Source organism: Musca vetustissima, unplaced genomic scaffold (genome assembly GCF_032173495.1).
Source record: "Musca vetustissima isolate MV318-11 ecotype Yass unplaced genomic scaffold, APGP_CSIRO_Mvet_v1 utg23595, whole genome shotgun sequence".
Classification (NCBI taxonomy): Eukaryota; Metazoa; Arthropoda; class Insecta; order Diptera; family Muscidae; genus Musca; species Musca vetustissima.
Window position 1 is genome coordinate 24,968 of NW_026887797.1, and position 18,319 is coordinate 43,286.

The following is an 18,319-nucleotide window of genomic DNA, read 5'->3' on the forward strand; positions in this document are numbered from 1 at the left end:
TCTTGGAGGCACGGATCGAGAGCAATACCAAAACCAAATAAATCAATTACATTTGTTTTTTTTTTCAGTTACTACCTGTACCATGGTTTACAGTCAGGGTATCGACTAAAAATCGAACGGACAATTCAACTCTAGTTGAAAACTTAGATACCAAGGGTAAGGAGTACAAGAATCGATCGATTTTAAAACCCATCCAAACAACTGTACATTAAAAGGTTTTACACTCAGTTGTCAGATTTTGGAATAGATGATGTATGGGTACAATTCTCCAAACAAAAAAACTTTTCTTCGACTGATCTACAGTGACAGCTGATTTATAGATCAACCAGATTCAATAGATTATCCGACTTTTGTTATTTTGAATCCAAACAAATCTGACTTCCAAAGAAAATGGTTTGTCAATCTTTGTTGGATTTCAGGTCATAGCGACATAAAGGGAAATGAAAGGGCTGGCGTATTTGTTCTTTTCTTCCAGATAGAATGTTGAACATGATGGATTTGGAGGTGTTTTCTTGAGCTATGTAAACTAGTCAAGAGGACAACAAGAAGGTTGAAGCATCAACAGTTTGGTAGACGTTTCCATGACAGAGGGGTCTACGATCCGAAACGATCCGAGTCTTACTCTGCCAACGTCTGCACCTCTGTTTTTGTGTAAAAGCAATAGGGCTGCTACAACAACAACTGTTTGGTAGACATGAGTTAACCACTCTATAACCTTTTTTTCGAGATAGACCCTAAAATCATTTAAAGCATTGCCAAAAAATTGTAGTGACTGTGTTTCAAAATCCCTAACACCTTTATTTTTTATTTCTAAATTTCCCTATTTATGAAGTTTTTTTAAGATATGGGAACAATGGACCACAGGTCTCCGATTGGAGTCAAAAAGGGGTCTGTTCATAAAATTGTATAGAAGTCGACATCATGAATTATCTCCGCCTTCAGAATCTACAAATAGCTTTCCCACTTCATTCATATCAAGGTCGGAGCATTGTTTTGAGCCTAAGTCCCTAATAAAAAAATAAATTCAAATGAGATTTCTATATAGCAAAAACTGAGATCTATTAACCAAAAAAACCAAATCGACAAATAATCAACAGACAGCAAAATTAAAAAAAATTAAATTAAAATATAAAACGATATTTAAAAAAACAGTACATTTTCAAAAGAACACTTACATGAACAGGAGGATGTGTGAGAATGGGGAGAGAGCAAGCAATATATGGAAATGGAGAACAAAACAGGGAACAAATGCAGCAAATTTAAAGCATAAATAATACAAATCTCTTATTCTTCTTGGTTGGTTTGTTTTGTGAATGTGAATACAATGAGAACAAAATAGGACAATATATCGTATATTATATAATATAAATAATAACACATAACACTTGTTTATAATTATAATATAATAATAATGCTGATGGATGATGAGATGAACAAGTGAAACGAATGGTGGATGAAGAATAAGAATGACAGTGTGACACGCACAAAGTGAGAGATAAAAAGAGAGTAGGAGAATAAAAATTAAATGTGTCATAATTTTGTGTGGGTGAAATGATGACGTTCTGCTGATAATGTTGTTGAATGCCTTCATATCAGGATATAATGTGTGTATGAGATGTGTGGTGTTTGTGTGATTGTTTGATAATAAAAAAAATCATATTGGTAATGTTTGTTTTTTGTGGTTTTGTGATTGTTTGTTGTATACCATTTTTGAATATGATGACAATATATATGTGAGACGAAGTGATTATGTTTTGTGGGGGAGGGATGAAGATGTTGTTGGAGATTTGTTTTGTATGGTTGTGTGTTTTTTTTTCTTTTGTTTCTTTGAGAATTTTGTTTTGATTCGATTACGGTTCAATGTGTTTGTTTGATGTCTTGTTTTTTTTTGTTTTTCTATCTGTAATAAGATCGATCATCATAATCATTACATTGTATTGTAAGCGGCTGCATTGACGGCTGGCTTTTGTAACATTGCAAGTGGATGAGTTCTTCCATGTTGTTGCAAACGTCTTTGTGCCGGCGGCTGTTGTTGTTGCTCATTTAGATGATGGTGTTGGTGGTGATGATGACTGGTTATGGTAGCATTGGATGATGGCAATCTTTGTGGTGCTGGTGGTGGTCGACTTTCGCTAAACTCATGTGGCTTGCCCGCCAAAGATCTTTGGGACTCATGACAAGATCTTGGTCGAATTTTTACAACTGTCTGTGACGTCACTGTCGTCGTCGCAGAGCCAGTTGATTGATTTGTTATTGATTTTGAAGCTGTTGTCGTTACACTGGAGCTCGACGATGACGACGTCGAAGATGTCTGATATTTATGCACTAAGCCCTTTACATTATGATCACATTGTTCGTCGGCAGATGATGCTGATGTTGCAGTTGATACTGTTGTCATGTGTTGTTCTAGAAACGTCGTCGTTTTCGTTTGATGTTGGTGATCGACATGTTGAGCCACTGGTGATGATGGAAGTGATTGATGTCCCTTGGCTGGAACCTTACTGGAGGAACAAATGTTACCAGTTGTTGGATTTATTGCCGGCTGATTACCCACAGCGACATTTAAACCTGCACTACCAGCGCCACCACCACCTGCTTTAGCTTCAAAGCTTTTCTTAAGAATTTGAACATTGCCCGAGACTCTTTGATCCTCAGTTGTACATTGTAATTGATTGTCCGTCCTTCTTAAGATGACATTCTCCTCGTCACTGCCGTTACCCGCCGTTAACGTGTTTTTATTCTCAATATCAGACATGGTGTAGGCTTCTGGGGCTGACACCGAAAATATATCGGCGGCCACCGCCGGACGACTGCCATCGCTGCGCCTTCCCAAGGGCATAAGTGAACAGTGAGTGGTGACTCCTCCACTGCCAACACCACCACTAGGTACAATTTCTTCACTATTACAGCGATGACCTAAACGTGTTCGTGTTCCCGCCGCAGCTGATGCAGAGCGATATAAATTGGTATTTCGTTTGGTATATACGCTGGTATCATCACCGCCACCACCATCGTTGGTGTTGGAGGATACATTACTGGCATTACTGGCACATTCCGAGCCACTACCATTTTCCTGGCATAACTTTTTTAGGGCTGTGGATTCTTCCAACTTTTGTTTGGTTCGTTTCACGGTACCAAAATGGTGATGTTGTTGTGGACCATGAATTGTTGATCGGCTCTCGGCCGAGGCAGTCTTATTACTCGTATTAAGTTCATGAATTTGACCTTCAAAAATGGCATTTGCATTGGCATGGTGGTTGAAGGTGCTGGCATACTGGCAACTATTGCGATTTGTGTCAAAAGCTGCCCAGGAGCCATTGCGCATTGGCATACCGCTGCGATTATCGCCAGAACCCCAGGAGGCATGGCGCAAGGGCAATTCTCTTTGGCGGGAACGTGTTTTCACTAGACCTTCATACACGGCGGCAGTTGCGGTGGCGGCTGGTATTGCAGCAGGTGCAGAAGTTTGCGTTGAAATGGAATCAATGCTGCTGTTGGAGCCCTGAACGGTGCTATCCATGATAATGCCACCGCTTGTTGCCGCCCACGATTGGGTTTTGCGAGAATGTGGACGCTGTTGCTGTTTATTTATGGCCTCTTCGCGATTCAGGGATGTAACACTGGTATTGATGTTGGATGTTTGTGTAATTAGTTTGGCGGACGATGTCCACACAGGACTGCCCGTTTTTGTGTTACCACCACCACAGTGACCATCATTGCCAGCAGCGGATGAGTGTGGTACTTCAGCACTTCGGTTACACTCCTCTGCATCATCTGCTGTTTTTCCAAATGCCAAATTCAAAGATTTACGATCATCGGCCAATCTACGTGTGGGATCGTGGATTTGATGATTCTCCAAATCGTGGACTATGGTACGTACAGATGTGGCAGCTGGTGGCGATGTTTGCATCTTTTGCACTGGACCGTCGTCATCCGCCAATGATGGCGGTGGTGTCGACGCTGCTCTTAACGATGACGATGAGGGTGGTGGTGTATGCTTTTGTATGTGTAATACTTGATTTTGTGTAACGCTGTAATTTTCCCCATTACTGCCGGGGAAGCGCATGTTTTTTGGCTCTTCCGCTATGCTACGATCGGGCGTTAGATGTTCTAAACTTTGTGATTGCTGTTTCATAACAACGATAGACGACAATGGCGATTCTATTGTACGTGGCGAAGTACTGCTCGATCGACGCATTATTCGTCGATGTTTGTGTTCACTACGAGCCGTTGGTCGGGCTGATAATTTTGTCGCCGTAGCCGGCACCACCAACGTATCTAAGGCAGAAGAATTACTGTGACCGTCTATAGCATCGTTACTATCACCACCCGATTTGGATTTCGATTGATTTAGGGCCTGTATCAGGGGGGTGGGTTCACTGCCCGGCAAAAGACGGGCATCCTTTGTGCTCTTTAAATTTGTTTCACTTTTACTGCGCTGCAGTTTCTCTTTATTTTTCATGGCATCTAACATTCCTCGATACGTTTCCAATTGATTGAGGAAATTCTTATTGGGTTTTATGCAGCTACGACGTTCCTTAACGTGCTGCAGTGCCTTTTGGAATTCCCAATTGTAGGCTTTCATGGCATATGCAATAACAACCGATGCCGACCGACTGACGCCCATTTTACAATGGACCAATACTTTGGAGCCTTCGGCTTTGGCCCGGGTTATATAACGAAATGTATTGTCCCAGTGTTTAAGTAAATTGGTTTTTTCATCGTCATAGACGCGAACATTTAGATAGTCGAACATGCCCGGAAAGAAATTGTCTATTTCGCGAGTTACATTCAAAATGTGACGAACACTGTAATGTAAGAGAGAGAAAACAAAACAATTTAATTCGAGAAAAAAATATATATTTGCAAATTTCTGACATATGTAGAAAAAATGTCTTTTTTTTGGAAAAGGAGAAAATAGGAAGGAAATCGGGTAGAAGATGAATGTGAAGTATTCCATAAATTAACCAGTAATCATGAGGGCCTAGTCTTATACTCTGAAGTATGACTTCCTAACACTGGAGTGTTATGCAACTTTCTGTCTGTCATGATCCTCTCTTCTTCCATCTCTCGGAAGGTTAGAAGGTTATAGAAAAGAACGGTTCATATATAACACAATGAATCAACGTCAAACAACAAATGTCGTGTATTCATTTCGCATCAAAAAAGGGAAGAAACTTATGGGACAGCCTAATAGAAAGATGGAACCCATTGGTCCAATCCTTCCGGTACCTCCCCCTACAAAGGGTCAAAATTTTTCAATAGTTTTAAGTCCAAATTTAAGCGAATGGTTAGGTTAGAGGATGTACAGTCACTATTTTGACTTCAGTACTTCAGCCGTCTGTACTATGAATAACGACATCTACATCGTCAAATCTCAGGACTGGCGATATATAGTCGCTTAGTTTTACGCGTTGATCCAATGTCATACCTGGCTCGTTCAAAGTACGACCATGCCCAAAGGTACAACTTCGGCATAGGTTTTGTTCATGCAGCCTTAGTGGGCTACGCGCGGCCTGACACTTAATGCTGAGGCCCAGGGGCCTAAAATTCAGTATTGCGTTCAGGGCTGCTTGTGGCGTACTCCTCCTGGCTTCTGTAACTAAAATCGAGGCGGCTCTTTGTACCTTATCTAATTTACTGGATGTCGACATGTGGCGCAGACAGTTCCACCACACAAGAGCACCACAGGATAGGATGGGCCTTACCACAGTGTTATACAACCATTGTATAGTTGATGGTTTGGCCCCCATCAGTGGAATTCTTCATGCATATAGTGCAATCAGCCCTCTCTTCGCCCGTTCCTCAGTGTTCCTATTCCATCGTAGTTGACAGTCCAAGATTGTGCCGAGGTACTTTGCTTCAGGAGATAGATGAAGTTGCACTCCATCCAGAGTTGGCGGAGCAAAAACGCCGCAATCCCCCTGTGTAGATTTGGCTGGGATCACCGTGGTGTCCAGCTCATCATCAGTTAGGGTAAGATTCAGTAGCAGTTCCTCCGGAAGCGTATCCCCACATTGCTCTTCTGGTATCAGTCTGTCTAACTGGACGAAGAGTTCCTTAATTGGCTCCCAGAACTACAGTCCTGTCAGCCAGAGACTGATTTTCATCAGTCTTGACATGCTCATTTGCCACAGGAATAGACGGTTCGTCAACATTTTGGTTTGGAATTGATGCATGGTGAGGGTATATATCTGACGACAACGCCGACTGACATTTTTTACTTGTTTTTTTTTTTTGCAATACTTACCCATTCTTCTGTAATTCTTCCAAATTGCTAGCATTCCATTCCGAGCCCAAATAGACATGTTCAAATATTTCGGTGGGAGCATCCATTTGTCCTAATATCATTAGCATTTCTTCGTCAATAAATGATTTGTATTCACCCAAATCCATATCTAAATGCTCTTCTAAACGACTGCGTATATATTTGGAGGTGACTTCATCCAAATCGACCGACATCATTATTTCTTTTAATTTCATTTTGATAACACCTTCGGTTTCTTCTTTTGCAGTGGGTCTAAAAATAATAAAAATTTAAGCATAAGGTAAGGAAAATTTGAAGAACCTTTGTGTCTACAATTAAACTCACTTGTTTCGTATGGCATCCGGTGATGGTGGTCGACGACTTTCGAGCGAGTCCATAGCATTCCATTCATTTAGACACGATTGTTCGGATTCTATGCGACTTTCATAAAAGGATAACCAATCATGTGATGGTCCACCGGGATAAAAATTATTCTCACGAGCCTTTTGGGATACTTTATGTAGGGTTTGCAATGCAGACCTAGAATATATAGAAAAATTCGTTTAAATATATATAATGATGATAATGGTAAATCATCAAATCACTGCCACTTACCACATTGCTTGTACAGAAACTGGCTTAAAAATATGAGTCTTGCCAAATACCGAAACACTGAAACCTCTGTAAAAAAAACATAGATTCATTAAGTGAGTAATTTTAGATTTTATTTAAAATCAAATACTTACCCATCACCATCTAAATGTATTGTGGTATCAGCTAAAATTGGCACAACCAAACCAATTGTTGCTCTCTCATTGTAATCAATGCCGAGTATACACGATTCTTCAACACCAACATAGTCTTGAGCGGATGATGGAGCATTTCCTGTATTAGCCGTTGTTGCAGAATTCGAAGGAATCAATATATTGGCAGTTGAGTTTTGTTGTAACATCGCAGTCGCATTATTACCATTTTTATTGTTATCTCCCGAACCACACAAACGCTCGGAAGCATCACATTTAAGACTTTGACGATTCGTTGTTGTGGCGGCGGTATTCGACAAACGTTTATCACGCATTTCCACCCAGCTATCGTCGATTTGTTGTAAATGATGTTGATGCTGCGATGAACTTTTGGTACCATCCATAGAGAGCTGACGTGCTGTACCGACATTACCAAATGTCTGATGTTGCTGTTGTTGTGTTGCTCCCGTGTTTGGCGCATTTGTTGCCGATGACAAAGAACACGATGATGACGTCGACATTCTGGCTGAATTATGACGCATTATTTTATTACGTCTTTCGGTGGTGGTAGGACGATAACAGCAACGTGAAGCAATTACAATATAACGTGTACGATTTGCACGCTGTGATTCCAATTTAACAGCCTATTTTTATAATTAGAAAAAAAGAAAACAAAAAACAAAACGAAAGAAGTTAAAATATGATACATTGTAAGGAATTGAATTTTGTTAGGTTAGGTTAGGTCGAAAAGAGGGGTGGATGATACCACCACATGTCCAACATGAGATGGACATACACATAAACAATTGAGGCCTGTTGTGCGCTCTAGAAATGCGAAGGAAGTTAGAATTAGTGAAAGTTTAGATGAAAAAACATTTTGGGTTTGATTCCCCTATGAATCTAGGAATTCCGTCTTTTTTGTGAACTCTTTCAGTCTTCTCCATTCACACCCCCTCAGATCGGTTAGTCCGTGAAGAATGTCATTTCCCAAGAATTGTCTCCGAAGGAAATTACCGCGTGTCAATGGTCTTTGGACTGATGAAGAGGAAATTGACGACCATCAATAAACCAATAATCATGGGTTCTAGTCTTCTACCCTTAAGGATGATAGCCAAATATTGGGATGTTACTCGGACCTCGCGCCTATCAGTGTTTAATGGTTTGCATTCAGGGTATTTACTGTATGCCAATGGAAACTAGGTTGGTACCTGCGTCCATCAATTTGCCATTAACCAGTAATCATGGATTCCTAGTAGTCTACTATCCTGAGTCCATGTCATGATAATGAGGCTTTGCCATGGTCGACATTAACCAGTAATTATGGATAGTAGTCTACTCTCCTGAAGGATGACTCCTTAACACCAGGGGTGTTAAACGACCTCATGCCTATCAGTGTTTAATGGTTGCAGACAGGGTACCGACTGTACCCAAACTGGGTATGATTGGTATCTGGGAGTCTTAACGAGTATTGGGTTTAGTATATCCTTGGTAAAGAGGATATGCCAAGATCGATTTTTGAAACAAACCCCTAATACTTTAACTGACATGCCAACTCTTGGCACGGACTCAGTGTCGACTCCAGAAAAAGCCAGCATATTAAAACCGAGGGTGGGGACAATTTCCTGGACACGAGAAGTCAATTTAGGATAAGAAGCTAAGCTGTAGGGGAGAAACAAAAAGTATTAGGAGGAAGGTGGGAATAGTTTCGATGGCTATAGAAAATGGACAGAAAACGTGCTGAGGTTGCACTATCGCAACCACTTTATGTTTCTACTGATGCTGTAGATTCCATAGTTGAAAAGAAGCTTAGAGACGGTGGAAAGTGAGTACCCACTTCGTTCAGAATACATCTTTGCCTGTAGGTACAATTTCGCCATAGATTTTGTTGATGAAGCCTTAGGCCACTACGCGCTGCCTGACACTTAATGCTGAGACACAAAGGCCTTAAGTTCAGCATTGCGTTCAGAGCTGCTTGTGGGGTGCTTTTCGCGGCAACTTGTCTAGTTTGCTGGATGTCGACTTGTGGCGCAAGCAGTGCCAATAAACAAGAGAACCAAAAGAAAGAATGGGCCTTACCACCGTGTTATACAACCAGTGTATAGTCGATGGTTTTAGCCCCCAACTATTCCCAATGGAATTCTTACATGCATAGAGTGCAATCTGCCCTCTCTTCGTCCGTTCCTTGGCGTTCCTATTCCATCGTAATCGACAGGCCAGGATTGTGCCAAGGTATTTTGCTTCGGGCGACAGATGAAGATGCACTCTATCCCGTGTTGGTAGAGCCTCGGTGTTGTAAATGGGTATACAAATGCAAGACCATAGAACCATAGAAAGGTAAAATTCCCTATTAGAATCATTGCAAAAGTCTTCAAAGGTAATTCTGGCGGCCTTGCTTCTATCTAACCTAATATAGACATTCCCAATATATATCTGTTAAGGTTTCCTCTATGTATTATAAAAAAATTCTTATTGGAATGGATTTGCAAAATTTTCCTACATTTTCCAATACAATTTGAAATATAACAATTATTTTTTTAACATACCATTTTCAATGTTTCTTCGTGTCTTAACAGATAGAACATAGACTGCAAATGATGTTGAATATCAGAATTATTACTTTGTGTGCTGTTTGTTGATCTTATTGAATCCGTGCTCAGACGACGTTCAGAGTATTGTGGAATATCTTTGAGCGCTAATACTAATGCGGTGCCTTTGCCAGCAAAGAAACATTCGCTTGAACTGTAAAAGAAAAATAAAAGTTTTAAAATAATAGTAAAAACGAAATAATTTAAAAAAATATATATTACCTTTTTTCATGTTTGCTACCCTCCTCTTCATCGGCTTCGCTGTCCTGTTAAAAAAAAATAAATATTTTAAAACGTTATCAAGGAATAATAATAATAATAATAACTTTGCATAATATTCTGGGACTTTTAACTGCTCTAGAAAACACTTATACAATAAATATTTTATACATATTCAAAATAAGGCAAATTGAACTCGACTCTCCCACTGCATTGTATATTAGACCATGCCATAGAGAATTTTGAACATATTTTGAGGATAATAATTCAATCCTCGTTTAATACAGCAATCCAGTCGGGAACTATAAATTCCAATCCAATGTCGTGGCTAGCTAGTCTTGCATTTGTAGTTTTATCTGTTAGTTTTTGTTGGGTTGTGCTGAAGATCTTGCGCGAGTTCGTGAAGGACAAACCGTAAATTGAGATCATTACTTTATCTTGTTGAAGGTTTTATCTTGTTTAGGTTTTCCATGATCTGTTGCATTATACATTGACTACTAAGAATTATTCCTAAGTTTATCCGTCTACCTAGCTGGCCACGACATAATTGTAGGACGCCATAGGTGATGAAACGAAAGGCTTAATATCTTCATAGTATTTTCGTGAAAATATACTTTGCCGAAGTCTTTGGAATCGAATGATAATCACACAACCAGGATTTGTGACAGTGTAGATTGTTTGGAATGCCCAGCCTAACGTGTGGTAAGTTTCTTTGAAATCGTTTCAGATTTGAATATAGCTCCTATATATATTCCATGTTAAATTGTAAAAATGTACAGGTCGCATGGTCGGTCTAGACATGGTAAAGGTAATAGGTCGTGCAAAGTTTGGTTCAAATCGGACTTCTATTCGCCTGACATTGGATTTATAAATATTGAAAATTTTGACCATCTTCGGACTTGATCTAGGCTCGGTAAGGATAATAGTTTGTACAAAGTTTAGTTCAAATCAGGCATTGCTTTCGCCTGATATTGGATTTACAAATAATGACAATTTTGATCATTTGTGGGGGAGGTACCAGAAGGAGTGCACCAATGGGTCCCATCTTCGAACTTCATCTAGGCTTGATAAAAGTAATAGGTCGTGCAAAGTTTCAAATCGGACATTCTATTCGCCTGACAATGGATTTGTAAATGTTGAAAATGTTGACCATTAATAAGGGAGGTACCGGAAAAAGTGGACCAATGGGTCTCAACTTCGGATTTGATCTAAACTTAGTAAAGATAATTGGTTGTGCAAAGTTTGGTTCAAATCGGACATTCTATTCGCCTGACATTGGATTTATAAATATTGAAAATTTTGACCAACTTCGGACTTGATCCAGTTTTGGTAAGGATAATAGTTTATACAAAGTTTGTTTCAAATCAAGCATTCCATTCGCCTGATAAAAATTTTGTGCAAAGAGAACATTCCATTCACCTAACATTAAATTTATAAATATTAAAATTTTTGACCATTTTTATGGAGGTACCGGAAGAAGTGAACCATTGGGTCCCATCTTCAAACTCGATGTTTGGTTCAAATCCGTTGGCATAGTACCAGAAGGAAGAAATATTACAATGTGCAAAGGTTGGATTAAATCGGTCACTAACTTCGAGAGTTATCGTGGGCACCAGACAGTCAGACGGTCCGGGATACGTAGTCGAGCGCAAAAGTCAACTTTTAGATTTTTGGCTGTGATTAAAAAGTCGACTTTTCGATATTTCGATTTTTTCAAGCCTGTTCAAAATTGATTTTAGACATTTACGACCGATGCAAAAAAAAAAAATAAAAATTAATTTTTTATACAGATAAAATAAAGTTCTGGAAATTTTGGGCAACTTGAACCTTGGTATAATATACCATGTATTTATAAAGAAAATTGAATGTCGACTTTTCTCAAAGATCGAAAGTCAAGTTTTTGACTTTTCAATACAAAAAGTCGATTAATCGTTTAGTCGAAAGTCCATTTGGTCCAAAGAAACATGGGGTCTAAAATAAATTTTTCCAACCGTTACCTACTATCCAGCGAGTCACACAGAAGTTTTAAAGGATTTGTAGGCATGATCTCCTTACTTGACAACTTGACTGGAAAACATAAGGACGATGAAGTAATATGCTCGATACGTATACAGCTTATTGTTTCTGGAAGCCAAATTCCGCCTCTGCGATCATGAGATCGCTGGCACTCGGACAATTTATCTTTACCATGGTAAGGACTTGGAAATTATGACTCCGTTTTTGACTAAAAATCATAAGAATTGTGATGCCTAACTTAAAGGTTATGATTTTTGACTGAAAATCATAAGAATTGTGATGCCTAACTTAAAGGCAATAGACCCGACATGTATACAACATATACATTTCGCATCTTCGATCAAGGGAATGCTGACATTTTCTCATGGCAGCCATTTGTTTCATTCCATAGATTTCTCAATGCACATAAAATATCTATAATTTTCAATACATTTGCAAATTCCCCCTTCGCAAGGTCACTTATTGAAGACAAATATATTTAGCCTCAATAATTGCAATTCACAACAAAAGTTTTTTTGTTTCAAACTATACAATAAATTTCATTGATTAGATGGGTGGATTGTAAACATTGATAAGACCGACCATTGACAAACGAGAAAGTTCCCCTTTCATTCAATACCCTAAAAAAACAATTATGGCAACATTTAGATTTACATTTGAGTATCGCGGTATAACGCGATCTATTTGTAATCGAATAAATCATAACAATGTCAGTCAGTGGGTGATGATGACGACGATGATTCACGACCATTAAAACTGACCCGTTTTTTGCTAATTTTTTATTTTGAAAACTTTGTTTTTTTTTTTTTTTTTTTTTTTAACCATTGTTGTCGTTATTCTTTCCCTATCATTATTGGTGCTAGGCTATATACATTTCCCGGTGATGTATTCTGTTCTGTATTCCATTTTAGGTAATATATAGAAATTTTTAACAGGCATACGTACATTTATGTGTGTATTTAATGATAAGGGTGAAAGGAGGAAGGCAACAGATATTAAAACATTTCATTTTGGTTTTGTTTTGTTTATGCCACTTTTTTGTATAGATGATTGGCATCAATTTGTGTTTTATTTTTTGTTTTGCCAAATATCTATCTGCTCGCCCGCCCATCAAAAAATATTTTCATTTTATTTCTATTTATCTAAATATATGACCATTTTTCGACATGTAGCGTATTTTGAATTATTAGCTGTGTGATTTTTTTTTTTATTTACTTTTACACAAATGAAATGTAAATAAAAAAATTACAAGAATTTGTGTTCATGACATTCAGAAGACGACTATGACGGCCGGACAGCCAGCCACCGATGATGGTGATGAACATCCTTGCCTTGTGTATAATAATAATAATGTATATAATGTTGTAATTTGGTTGTTCCTTGCGGAAGTACGCGATACATATAAATATGTATTTAATTTATTAGTCACATCATATTTTCAATGTCTTCAAAAAAGAAGAAAAAAAAAACAAATTTAAGGTCATTGTCTGGTGTCTATGAATAGGCATATCACCACCACAATGTCGATAGATATATACATACTATCACACTTAACTAGACGGTCGGTCGGTTAATATATGTATGTATATATAAATATATATTTAATTGGAAATAATTTATATTTGTAGTGGTTATTTTGATTTTAAATAGAAAGTCAATGATTGATATTGAAGTTAAATAGAATAGAAGAGCGACAATGCATTCTAAAACGAATATTTTCTTTTTAATAAAAGGAGCTAACCATTATTCGGTAAATTACCTAAATTTTCGTTGATAAACATTGAGGCATTATAGATTCGTCCAATTTTTTTGTAAATGGAGCACCATACTGCCAATATTGGTCCGATTGAGATAAAATTTTGCACATAGTACTTAATTAGGGTCAGATTGATGTATGCGAAGTTTGTTTGGAATCGGTTCAGATTTACATATAGCTCCCACATATAGTTTCGTCAAATTTTTTTTATAAATGGAGCACCATACTGCCAATACTGGTCCGATTGAGATAAAATTTTGCACAGAGTACTTAATTAGGGTCAGATTGATGTATGCGAAGTTTTGTTGGAATCGGTTCAGTTTTATATATATCTCCCATAAATATTTTGTGGAGCACCACATAGACAATGTTTTCCGATTGAGACAAAATTTTGCATAACGTATTGAAGATACTACAAGTTGACACCCGTGAAGTTTTGTTGAAACAGGTTCAGATTTAGATATAGCTCCCATATATATTTTCGTCCGATTTTATATAAATGGTGCACCATAGATCCTGTTCTATTTGCACGATGTCCCATTGCAATGGTCCTCCAAAGATGTCATGTCTATTCTATCTAAAGGATATTGTACATGTGAGCATTTCTTTTATGTACCCAAAGTAGTGAAGGGTATCATCATATAGTCGGCCCCGTCCGACTTTTGATATTTCCTTAGAGGTTTTTGTTTAATATATTTTCAATTACATATAAGTTTCAAAAAATATAAACAAGTAGTTTTTTTTATTTTTAAAAATAAACAAAAATAGTTCACATGTATAAATAAACAAATTAAGAAAAAAAAAGCTGCACACACACTAAAAGTTATTGAGATACCCGCCTACCCACCAACATACCTATTTACCACATTCCTCATCGATGTCGGCCGTGTACAACGTGCAACAACTACAACCATCAACATCAATATGGCCTTTTCATTTTGCAATTAATTACTCATCTGTTGTCGCACTAATTTTTTTTTTGGCACAAAGTACGATAAGGAATTTTAGCGGAAAAACAAGTAATGAACAAATAATAAAAAAAGAATAATTGAAATATACTTTTTTGTATAATTCCACGAATGCCTTTTTTTGTCAGTTTTTTTATAAAACTTTCTTAATCAATAATAACATTTCTTGGGATTTGTTAGACAATTCTAAAGCGAATTAAAATGTCAACAACAAATGTCGATTAACGATCGTGAATAAATAACTGCAATTCGTTGAATTGAAAAAAATGGTCAGAATTTTAAATATAACCTGCAAATGAAATCAAAAAATATTCACAGTTTAGTTCAACATCATTTGAAAATATTCTTGCGTTGAAATCCTTTATTTTCTTTATCTTTTTTTTGGAAGCCATCTACAGTCCTTGATCTCCACTTGTCACGGAAGCGTAGCAGTGGAGAAACGGACTAAAATAATCCAAATGATGGGGTCTACGTCCAGAAATTATAAACTGGTTCTACGAAATATTTATATTCCCGATTTTGACGAATTTTTACGTGATGTAACACACTTGTGAAAGTCGAGGCATTTTTTATAATTGAAGACACCGATTGCATGCTACCGCTTTTCCAATAACCGTCTAGACAGTCTGTCATTCTATACTGACGGTTCTAAAATGAAGTCTCATACAGTGGATTTTCAATAAGTTAACGGATGCAGCTCTAAAACCTTGTCAATTAGTTGAGGGAATTTTAACGTTCATAGATTAAGAAATCAGACAGTTTAGAAGAAACATAAAACAAAAATCAAGAGTTGTTTTATCGTAGCAACCATATAAAGGTATAACACAATTATCAGATCTTCACCATATGAAAAAATCGTAGGAGTATCAAAACTAAACCTCTTCCCAAAGGTTCAGGATGCAAAGAATAGTAGACCCAAGGATCAAATTGAGCGCTGTCGTAATAAAAAATAATGGTTATGCTGTCGATTACTAGCAAAAATTACATATTTATAAGAAACCAGAAAGGAAAGTAGTAAAGTCGGGCTGGGCCGACCCTATCATATCCTTCACCACTTTGGGTAAATTCAACAGATGCATTCTAACAATTGCATGTCAATGTTCCTTCGAGGGAAATTGAACAAATTTAAATATGTGACTTTATCTATACGTGGACCGACTTACATCAATCCATATACATGCCTTTTTGCAACCTATGCTAAATTTCACTTCATTCGGGCAGATTTAGAGTCGTTTGCATACAATGGGACAAATTTATGTAGATCGATTTATAGCACACTTGTTAATCGGACAAACATTGGATGTTTGGTGCACCATTTATCTAAAAAAGACGAAGATATATATGTGGAAGCTTTACCTAAAAATGAAGCGATTTCAACGAAGCTTGCCAGAAATTAATATATATTAACTTCAGTAAATTGTACAAAATTGTGCGCCAACTGGACAAACTTTGGATCTTTCGTACACAATTTACATAAAATCGGAAGAAAATATATACGGGATGTATATCTAAATCTGAACCGATTTTCAGGAAACTTTACACCCATCATGCAAGACTCAATTCAGTAGACTATGCCAAATTTCGTGCTAATCGAAAGATATGTAGGGATTTTTCTACATTAAATCGGGCGAAAATATATATGGGAGCTATATCTAAATGTGAACCGATTTTTACGAAACTTTACCCACATCATTCTAGACCTAATTCAGTACGCTATGCCAAAGTGAAAGATATATAGGTACTTTGGTGCAGCATTTACATTAAATCGGACGAAAATATATATGGGATCTATATCTAAATCTGAACCGATTATCACGAAATTTAACGCACATCATTCTAGTCTTAATCCAGTACTCCATGGCAAATTTCGTACAAATCGAAAGATATATAGGGACTTTTGTACATTATTTACCTTAAATCAGACGAAAATATATATATGGGAGCGATATATCTATATCTGCACCGATTTTTCCCAATTTCAATAGGGTTCGTCATTGGATTAAATAAATGGGCTGTGCCAAATTTCATCCAAATCGAATGATAAATGTGACCTGTACTTTGTTTACAATTTAACATCAACAGACGGACATGTATAAATCGACTATTACAAACATAAGCACAAAGACAGAGAATATGTTTAGTCCAACATAATTTTTGTGAAACTCTCAGGGATTCTGCTGACTTACTCATTTAACCTAAATTGCATGACCCGGTAATTAATAGGTTCTAAACATTGATTCGAATTGATTGTGATTTGGTTTTTTTCTCAATGATAAAAAAAAGCAAACATAATTTTCCCATGTAAATCCCCCACATTCAAAAATGTCCTGTGTATAGTAAAAAAAGGAAACCAAGGAAACGAGTTATGTTGAATGATTATCATCATATCATACCTGCAGGCATAGTAACAGCTTTAAAAAAATATTCACCCCACCCAAGGCTGCTACATTGAATCCAAGCAAAAAAACACAGAAATTATTTGGTGATCAGGGAGAATTGCTTTTTCTGCTGCTGTTGTTGTTGTTGTCGTTGTTGCTGCTGTTTTGTTTGACAGTTGGAAATTTTGAAGTCATAAACAGCAGCAGCAGCAGAGGAAGTTGATGACAATAAGATAAATTGTAGTGTGTATGTTTGTTTTTTAAAAATTATTTTCCTAATGTAATGCAACTACAATAGCAACAACAACAATGGAGCAGCAGCATTCATAAATGTTTTTTTTTTTTTGGAGCTCCCACTTTTTCTGATGACAAAATCCAAAATACGACAAACTTTTTTTTGATATTTTTATGTATTTCTAGTTAATCTGCCACCAAAATCTTTCGTTTCACTAATGACTCTGACTGACTGTGTGGTTGGTTGGTGGCTCTTTCGTTTACGACAACGACGGACGACAACGGCCACAGAGTCAGAAGAAAACATTGAAACCAAAACAAAAACGAAAATAAAATCCAAAAAGAAACAAACAGCAGCAGACGCACACACTCATTCTCATAAAACAACACAGCAAAAAAGAAGAAAAAAATAAAAGAAATGCAAGAAATGAGTAATTTTGGTATTTGCGCAACTCGCACTTTTTGCCTTATTTGTGCACATACAAAAATAATAAAGAAAATTACAGCAACAACAAAAATCCCATGAACAATCACACAAATTCACACAATTCAAGAAACTATCCATGACTTTTATAGCGAAAAAATAAATAAAACATTTATTTATTATAAACAAAAGACATTTTGTAAATAAAAATATTGTTGTTTTTTTTTTTTTTTTTTGTTTAAATATAGATACCAAATCATCATCCATGGTACTAGTCATCTATTTCTTTGAGCATTAAAAGTCTGTCCATGACATTTACACAAAGCAACGAACGACACACAAGAAGAAGGTCTTACCGAATTGGAACATTGTGGTGAACCAGTGACACTTGGCGATCGCTGTACTGTCACCAAAGCCATTTTCTCCACAATGGAAACTTCTTCTTCTACTTCTTTGTTGTCCACAAAGAGTTTTGTGAGTTTGGTTTTTGTTGGTCGCCTTTTTGGAACGACGACGTCTGTTTTGCGATTGCCTTCAAGATTTTCTTGTTTTTTGTCTTCGTTTTATTTTTTAAATTATGTTAGCCTCAGCGCAACGGCTTTTCTTCTATACACAGCACACCACACACTAATATTTTATAACTTGTCGTCTCGTCGGTTTCCTTAATATAATTTTTTTTCTTTTTTTTTTGCACAGATTTTTCCCCGTCTTCTACTGCTTTTTCAACTTTTACATTTGTTGCACAAATT

The 18,319-nt window shown here is 37.0% G+C and overlaps 1 protein-coding gene across 1 annotated transcript; it reads right to left on the minus strand.

The window, feature by feature from the left end:
* Positions 1-1,927: 1,927 nt before the first annotated feature.
* Positions 1,928-18,009, minus strand: LOC133335522 (protein phosphatase Slingshot). Its single transcript, XM_061543794.1, has 9 exons — positions 17,927-18,009; positions 9,798-9,841; positions 9,534-9,729; positions 7,217-7,634; positions 6,994-7,108; positions 6,863-6,928; positions 6,593-6,787; positions 6,251-6,520; positions 1,928-4,808 (listed from the first exon to the last, which is right to left on the minus strand). Exons 1-9 carry the CDS (start codon positions 17,987-17,989, stop codon positions 1,928-1,930), a joined length of 4,248 nt encoding a protein of 1,415 aa, XP_061399778.1. The 5' UTR covers positions 17,990-18,009.
* Positions 18,010-18,319: the final 310 nt, after the last annotated feature.

Excerpts from the sequence above, each read along its gene's own strand:
- LOC133335522 (XM_061543794.1), bottom strand. The coding sequence starts at position 17,989 with ATGGCTTTGGTGACAGTACAGCGATCGCCAAGTGTCACTGGTTCACCA. Across the intron at positions 9,730-9,797 it reads GGTAGCAAACATGAAAAAAG|TTCAAGCGAATGTTTCTTTG; the intron begins GTAATATATATT and ends TTTCTTTTACAG. Across the intron at positions 6,788-6,862 it reads GTTTCTGTACAAGCAATGTG|GTCTGCATTGCAAACCCTAC; the intron begins GTAAGTGGCAGT and ends TATATATTCTAG.